This window comes from Sinocyclocheilus anshuiensis, unplaced genomic scaffold, assembly GCF_001515605.1.
Source record: "Sinocyclocheilus anshuiensis isolate Anshui unplaced genomic scaffold, SAMN03320099.WGS_v1.1 scaffold2090, whole genome shotgun sequence".
NCBI lineage: Eukaryota > Metazoa > Chordata > Actinopteri > Cypriniformes > Cyprinidae > Sinocyclocheilus > Sinocyclocheilus anshuiensis.
In genome coordinates, this window is record NW_015560626.1 from 630,640 (window position 1) to 639,676 (window position 9,037).

The 9,037-nt window shown below is 39.2% G+C and overlaps 1 protein-coding gene across 1 annotated transcript in view; it reads right to left on the bottom strand.

Moving 5' to 3' along the window:
- Nucleotides 1-460: 460 nt before the first annotated feature.
- Nucleotides 461-9,037, bottom strand: part of LOC107681981 (peroxisomal membrane protein PEX14-like) — a 78,596-nt gene continuing 70,019 nt past the window's right edge. The window contains exons 8-9 of the mRNA XM_016478377.1: nt 4,781-4,872; nt 461-3,577 (exon numbers count right to left, since the gene is read on the bottom strand). Of these exons, the coding sequence (XP_016333863.1) occupies nt 3,118-3,577; nt 4,781-4,872 (552 nt within the window). The 3' untranslated portion in view covers nt 461-3,117. The remainder of the gene's footprint in view (nt 3,578-4,780; nt 4,873-9,037) is intronic.

Here is a 9,037-nt window from a genome sequence, read left to right on the forward strand (position 1 = left end):
CTTTTTTACATTTTTTAAACAGTGCTGCTTTAGGATCAAGGTTTATCGACTGAAATTCACTTAATAGAGTCCACTGAAAATGCCAAGAAGAATGCTGATCTAATGTGAAATTTAGAGTAAGATCCAATACATAGCTATGCAGACTTTACCCACATTTTCTTTTAGGCTGGTGACCATCACATGTAATGTGCAAATTATTAAAAAAAAAAGTAAATAATTTACATTTAATAATTATTTGTACGTGTGTAAACTGAACTGCATAATTGAATTTTTTGCCTATTTTGGAACAGAAAATAAATGCATGTATTATATATATGAATAATTTACATCAATGAATAATTGATTAATACTATGCCTCCTTTCTTATATCTGGACACATTTTTGTTACAATAAAACCATGCAACCAAAGTTAAATTTATTCCTGATCAAATAAAAAATCAACAGAAAATAAACAAGGACATTTGTGTTAAATCAAATTTATTACAATTATGTACATTCATCTTTTCATACCAGAATTTCTCTGAGACAAATATCGGCAGGGTGTCAACAACAACATCAACAGAGCCACATACAGCAACAATGTGCAGTTCGTACAAACTGTTACACACCTTTGACGTAAGCTTTCTTATAAAACTGATCCAGCGTGCACACACACACACACACACACACACACACACACACAGCTCACGTAAATAAGAACGAATGCTTAAATCCCTAAACTGAGTTGCTGAAACTGAGCAGCGGGATGTAGATTCTTAACAAAACTGTCATAAAAACAGTTGGAGATGAGAATGCAATATTAAAATAGATATAGGCACTGAATATGTGGCTTATATCATGTTTAATTCAGTAGCCCTTGCAGCGGCTTTACAATGATTAGCTAAAATTAGCATACTATGTTGTTTAAAGGCCTCTGCCGCCACGCTACTAGAAACAACCTGCCAGTTGCAGGAACTCCTGAATGTGGTTTTAAGCAAAACTGATACTCTCACACTCTCACACTAAAGCTCTGTCTCATTCTGAAGCCGATGGTCTTCCTTCCTTCCTTCCTTCCTCTCACTTAAAAAGCTAACTCATCTGTAACTGCAATGACACTTCTGACACCAAAAAATGCTTTTTACTTTCAAGATTAAACAGACTTTACTGATTCCTTTAAAAGGATAGTTCACCAAAAAACATGTTATTTTCAATGTCATGTCATTACAAACAGCCTTTTTTATGGGACAAACAATGTTATATTTTGAATAGTTTTTGTGTACAAGTTATTTAATGACAGTTAATAGTGACCAGTTGAGCTCCAAAAAAAGACAAAAAAAAAAAACACTTTGTCTGAACAGTTCTTGAACTGTTAACTTGAGAACCACTCCGGCTGTATTGAGTTTAACTCAAGAACCAGATCAGTCAAATTTTGTGAATGAAATGTGTAGTGTGATTTGTGAACTGGATCAACCGGTTAATCAAAAACCATTCATTAATTGGACTGATCTGGTTCTTTAATGGTGTTTCTGGGGTCATTTTTGGAGTTTTAACAGACATGGTTGCTATGAACTGTGGATGTATGGTAAGGAGAAGTGTGAATTTTTTCGAAATGTATCCTTTTGTGTTCCACAAAAATAAAATAGACCGCATAAAGGTTTAAGTAAATCACAGTTGTTGTTGTTTTGGGGGTTGAACTATTCCTCTAATGTTCACTTCACATTTGGATTTTTAGCTTTTCAAATCAACGCCCAAGTTTTAGAAAAAAAAGTCACTGCATATCAAATGAACACGCGGTTTCTCTTGACATTGTATCATATGAATATATGCTATTCTTGTGCGGGTTAGTGTTAAGCCAACCCTAGTCTGGGAAGTAAGAAGACATACACACATGGCCAGACAAGTTGAGCTCTTTCATTGTGCCTTCGCATTGTGCCACCACAGACCCACAATTCACCTGGCTGCGCTGTAATCCGGTTACTCTGAAGGTCATTTGTTAAAAGTGAAAATGTCACATTGGATCTGACACGGTTCTCACTCCAGGATCTCTCTGGCTTTCTTTCTCATCAGCTGGTGAGTGAGTAATTTCATTAGTTAAATATTCATACGTTACTCTCCATTTGCATCACGGGAAAAAAAACATTTTTCATCTTTTTTTAATCCTCTCAGGACTTTCTGAGAGAAAAGCCCCCAAAGAGAAAAGCACAACTGTCAGCACCTCCACTGAAGCATCCATTGTTTTACACAGTTTAATTACAAAACCCCAGCACAGTTTCATGTTAAGATTATTCACTGCAGGAGGCCTATATAATTTGGACTGGAGGGTTTGTCATGTAATATAATACAATATAACAGGCTTTCAGTATTAGATTTCCGATTTTAGCCTCCTTGACATTTCAAGCCGCATGAACTAATACATCTGTTATTTGTCGATCATTTGATTATTAACATACTTCATAAACCAAATCAGCTACCCTGCTGGAGACCGGAGAGATACGACCAAGACAGACACATTTCTCTTTCGCCTCATTGTCTGCATTCTCATACGCGTTTTCGCTCTCTCTCTCTTTCTTTCTCCCACAGAAATCTCAAATCCACCATCACTTGTTGTTACACAGACTGCTGAAGCCCGGTGTACTACACGTCTGAAGGAGAATTGGTTCACTACGACAGATTACAAGGTCTGATCCAACAATGCTGGGACTGTGTGTAAACTAGTGTTTACTGCTGAACAAAACAAAAGAAATGGCATAGAAGCAACTTAAACGGGCTTTTTTGGAGTACTACAGTCTCTAGCAAAACAGCTAGCTAGCATTTAGGGGAAATGTATGGATTGCAAAAGAAAAAGTCCTAATTCTCTTGTCGTCTTTCCAGAAATTTCTGTTGCTGTGCTTGTTCAGGCATGCAGAAGGTTTGTGCCTTCACTCTGGTTTGCACGTTGAAAGTTTGCATGTTGAAAAGTCAAAGGGGTAAAGAACTGCAGTGAAAGGAACACAATCCACCTCACCTGCCGCTTTCATACAGTGTTAAATGATGCTCACGGTAGCCGTTTTACTGCGACGAGGGTGTGATATCAGAACTTGAATTAACTCTAAGGAAACCGAGAGAAGCCAATGGACGGATGAAGTCTGGAGTTTCTTTCTAATCGACCTCGCTCTCGTTGCTCGCACCCTCTGGACGCCGCAGCTTCTCCACCTGCTCGTTTATCTGTCCGTCGCCTCCTCTCCTGTCCTCCGTCTGCACGCTCAGGTGGTCTTCCTCATCCGCATGAGTCACGTCGTCATCCTCGTCTTCGTCCTCATCATCCTCTTTCTTCTCCTCCTCGCCCTGGACTTCCATACGGACCTGGTCTTTCAGGTCCAGAGGGAGAATGGAGCCCAGGCCCACGTCTCCGTTCAGGCAGTGCGAGCCGGACGGGGTGGCCTGGGAGCTGTTGCCCTCTTTGACGGGGGAGGAGTTGGCCGACTCATTGCTGACGGGTGAGATGTCGCTACTGCTGTTGGTGTGGTTGACTGAGGGCGGGTTGGACAGCGATCCGGGTTTGAGAGGGATTTGCCAGGATGGGATTTTGGGAACGGAGGGTGAAGCGGGGAACTGTCTCCTGAGAAGAAAGAGGACGTGAATAGAACATTACAAGCGTTTTCTTCGAACTCTTTGCTGAAATCTCTCACAACAGAGTACACATTGTGCCTCAGGCTTGTGTCTGCCTAAAATATGCACAAGCGAGTCCAGCTATTGTGCTTTGGAAACACGAGCAGATTTGTCAGTCTGAAAGTACATGAGAGATTATGTCCATATGTACTCCACACCTGGCATCTGATTCAAAACAAAGCATGTCCTCGCAACAAAGGTAAAATAAATTCAAAAGTGACTTCAGGGTGGTTTTGTTTGAATATACGAGGCAACAAGTTGAGCAGATGGTGAGCTTGGTTTGTATTTACAGCAAAGATCTCACATCTTGAGAAGGACAACCAGACACAACATTCAGACACTGGAAGAAAAAGGTAATTACAGCTTAAAATGTTTAATGAGAACGAAACGGCAGACAAACGAAAGCTTTTATCTGTGTGAATTTCAGATGTATGAGATTACTTAGATCTTAATTTGCATGATACATACATAATCAAGTAAACATTAATGAAAGTGAGGGAAGATCCATCTTGGGGCATTGAGGGAACCTGTTGGATGCATCAGGCCTCATTAACCAGTAATGAGCTGGTTCCAGCTACATGCCCCGGTGAAGAGAACGATATGACACATACAGATCAAACCATTTCAGACACATTTATCTGCCAAATTGTCCCAAGGCATACTAATATCAGCTGCCCTGAGTGAGAAACAATGCTCTCCACTCATTTATTTACACAGTGATATTACAAAACATGCATGTTGGAACATCTACTGATGGTCTCTTTCAGGATATCAAATGTTAAGTACATGCATCTTATTAGTTTTCAAGCACAAATCTGATCACACTGTAAAATAAAGAAATTCTTAATGGCAGGAAATGGCTTTTGGATGTCAAGACTTTATTGTACACAAACAAAAACGAGGCTGTGCGGGAGGAAAATACAGTTTGTTCAATATGTCATACTGTTCTGTATCAGAAAATAGGTCCAAGGTCACATTAAATTTTTGCTTTTTTTTTTTTTTGCAATTTGTGGAAAACCAATTTTAATGTTTAGCGAGCTGACAGATTGACACCCAAATACACAAGATTCTAAATCCATCATAGTCACATTTTGTCCGTCAAATCAAATATGGCATCTATTGTTAGATATTTATTAAAAAAGTGAAATGTTACCTGCTGAGAAGAAGACCCTTAAGAGATACAATCTCAGCCTTGAGTTCACTGATGCTCTGAGACTCCAGCATGCAGTTGGTGGCAGATGAGGCCTGAAGAAGAGACAAAATTACAAATGATCATCACCATCATTTTGGTTTTGAAAACAAATTTAAAACACTCATTATTTACCACTATAGGCTTTCCACACCTCAAACCATTAACCAAGGATCATTCTGAGACCTCTGTAAACATAATCATGGTTATCTTTTAAAATGCTGCTAAACTGACCTTTACATGGGCTTTAAACAAAGTTATATATTCTCTACTGTTGTTAAAGGTGAATATCTGCCCCAGAATGTGAAAGCTCTATCATATCAGGCCTTGTTTACCAGAACCTGTTATATTAGTATGCAGCATATGCAAAAAACTTCACAAATGTCAGCGATCTGTTAAAGTGTGACTTTTTCTAATTTGATTTGTCACTCAATGAGCACAATAATTTGATGCATTCAAACTGCCAATACGAGACAACGAAAGTCTCGATATCAAGCCACAACTACACTGACGAGTCCCAGCTACTGTATTTTCCTCACCCAGAAGGTCAGGATCTTTCAAAAAAAGGCTAAGGGAATTAATCATACCATTTTTACATATTTTTCCATATTGCAGACTGCTGATTTGAGCAGGACAGAGGTGTTTGATAAGAGGTCTCTGGCACAACAATGGCAGTATTCATCAAGTCAGGGAGGTTTTTATTAAAAGAAGCCTTATCGCCAACTGCTTGCCATGGGATGAATTGCTGAAGGGAGTGATGGCCAATTGAAGTGGCCAGCAAACATTTGAATAGCAAATGACTTCAAGGGAAAAAAAAGCCCCCCCAAAAAATCCATCCATCATTTTCCCTCCCCCAAATAGACAGGTGGTTGGTAATGTCAATTTATAAAAAGATACCCTCTTCACGCAAAAAAAAAAAAGATTTGAAGCGCCTCTACATTTTAATTTCAGTTCTCCAAACGTTCTGGAAGATTAACCCGGGCTCTCAAGCCGCTCCTGTATGGCTACACGGAGCCAATGACTCTTTGAACCATCCACAAACAAACAGCCCACATCTACCCCATAATCCCATTCCAGTTCTTCTGTCCGCTGAGGAGGGAGGGATTTGCCAGGATGAGGGAGGGGGGGGGAGATACGAGAGCAGGAAGAGGAAGTGAAAAAAGGGCTGGGGGGAAAAGGAAAATAAAAGTGTAATTAAGAACATCGGAGTCACCGGGGGCGGCTAGTTAGAAAGCAGAGACCCCTATCGAGAGGAGAGGGATAACTCGGACTCTTCCACATGTAATTAAATCTAAAGTAAATTAATTGAATCACATCTGAAAAGGATCAGACTCATTTACAGCGAGGGCTGGGGAGGGACGGCGGTTTTGTCTCCTTTCTGCTCCTAAAGCCCTCAGATAAGTACGCTGTTTTCAAAGAGGCCACATCTGATCTGAGCCAAGCGCATTAGGCCTGGTGAAGACACTCTTATTACAGGCCTCACCTCATTATGGCCATCTTAATCCCGCACTCCCCACGGCACCCCGTATAATAAGGCTGGAATGTACCTCTTTGCTCATTTTACCTTTGTAATGGGGGAAAAAAAAATTAATTGCTTCGGAGGCTTAGCTTACACTTCTCGGACATAAAATCTAAATAATATTTTAACAGAGGCTACAAAGCACCTCTCAGCCGGCGGTGTTTAAAGTTCCGCCGTTGCAATTCTTCATTGCGAGAGCCAAACGCGCGCGCACACATTTAGTGATGACCGTTTAATTGCTGCTAAAGGCCTTTCTCTGCATGTCTTTAACTGTGTGAGCAGCCATCCAGTCAGAGGGGTCAGTGCAGTGTGATCGGGGTCCGTCACCCTCTTAAGTGTGAACAAAGCTTTGCTACAGTCTGGGTAATTATTTAAGGAGGTGGAGCGTACCGTACAAGAGAGGTATATGCACGTACTTACACAGAAACAGCAGTCAGACATGGAATACATTAAAGCAAATGTCTGCAGAACATTAACAACGGATAATAATATCTTAACAAGTAAGTTAAGAAACGTCTGAATGCAAATTAATTCACTGCTTCGCTCTCTGATGCTCTTTTCACCGCTTAATGCATGTATATTTATGTTGGAATCAGCTTGAAAATAAATCCCAAGGGAGTGTTTTCTGGTGAAAACACAATTTATTTATTTGAGCCTGTTTATTCACTTTCCCAGTGGCAGGGCGTTCTGCGGTGGAAGGGGGGGGGGGAATCGAAGCGCTCCTAATCTTCCACGAGCAGCCACTAATAAAGACAGCTATCGTTATATTCAAACGGCACAGCAATTAAACTCAACCAGTCAAGATGATAATGCTTTATATATGTGGAGAATGAGATGCAACATTCTGCCTGTTATTCAGTATTAAATATTATCAAGGAGAACAAAATGCTTTGGCTAAAAAAATAAGAACTCTTAAATTTAAATCAACTGATACAATACATTGCAGTGATGGCAAATGAGTGGTAGACAATCTGGCTGAAATTGAAAAAATAAGAATAAAATAAATAAATATATACATAAGCACACTCAAAGTACACCAAATTCAAAATTCAAAACAGAAATGGTCTGACAAAGCTGTGGGCAAATTTTGGAAAAAAAAAAAAAAAAGTCAAATAAACATTCACTGACAATCTCAAAATAATGTCATATTTAAGTCTCATATCACAAAAAAAAAAGAAAGTACTCACACTGTACGGATAAAAAAGAATTGATACATTCTTCAAAATACCTTTGTGTTCTGCAGAAGAATTTATACAGGTAGAACCACTTGACGGGTGAGTAAAAGACAATTAAAATTTATGGGTGAAATATCCATTTAAAATTATATATATGTAATATTATGTGTGTGTCTATGTATATATATATATATATACAGTGGGTACGGAAAGTATTCAGACCCCCGCTCACTTTTGTGGCCAGCGGTTTAGACATTAATGGCTGCATGTTGAGTTATTTTGAGGGGACAGCAAATTTACAGTTATACAAGCTGTACACTCACTACTTTACATTGTAGCAAAGTGTCATTTCTTCAGTGTTGTCACATGAAAAGATATAATAAAATATTTACAAAAATCTGAGGGGTGTACTCACTTCTGTGAGATACTGTACATGTATGCGTGTGTGTTTATATATACATATACGTAAATATACACAGTACATACACATATATTATGTAAACACAAACTTTTATTTTGGATGCAAAACAAAAGTATAATAATAATTAACAGCACCTGATAAAGCACTTGAGTATTTTGATTGGTACAAAGACAATGCAAAAAAATTGCACTTCTTTAGAAGTTCCAACTGACTTCCTTTATCAGTCGAAGACTTTATCAATCACCATTTGAATAATAGCTTCAGGTGAGCATGAGGAAATTTAATCAGGTGAGCACTGAAGAAATACAAAGTATGCAGCAATCTACTAAAATGAGAAAGACCATATTAAACTACGAGCACAAACATATCTACAGTTTGAGTGACTGCTACAGAGAAACAGGCCCACTGTGCTCATAACAGAATATACTTTATTTGTGTGGCTTTGAAAATATATAGATATATATAAATGTTTACTTAGCAGCTGAGGAAACAGGAGTCACCATGTGTTTCGGGTTAAATACACATTTCCTCTTTAGAGAGTTTAATTGCCAAGCTTGGCGCATTCTGCACAGAGTAAAGAACCCCGAAAAGGCAACTCAGAAAACCGCACAATGAAAATGATACGCAGCCAAAAGGCTTAACACGTGTCCTTAATTTCATGCTCTGGACCTGAAAATAATTTCCCGAATTTCCCATATGGCTCTAGACAACAGGGCCCCGCATCTCTCAAAACAAAATTTAAGATCAGCGCAAAGTAGACTTTATGATTTGTTTAATGGGCATTTTGATGTGAACTATACTTTATACACACTGCTGCTTTCCAGCAGGGCACTCATGACAAATTAAGCTTTTTAATTCAATCTGGAATTTGACAGAGAATTTCAGCCATTTTTACTTGACTTAGGGCAGCTGTACTGGATGATGACCTAAAGTGTTTTGAACAATAGATCGACGCGATGGCATGTTTCTGAAACTAGCGGAGGCATGTCTCTTTAACAGCAGAGGTGAACCAGAGATTATTTGGCAAGCCAGTTCATGGATAACGAACTTCAAGAGGGCGACGGAAGGATGCTGGGGGTGGGGGGGTGGGGGGGGGTGTTGTGTAG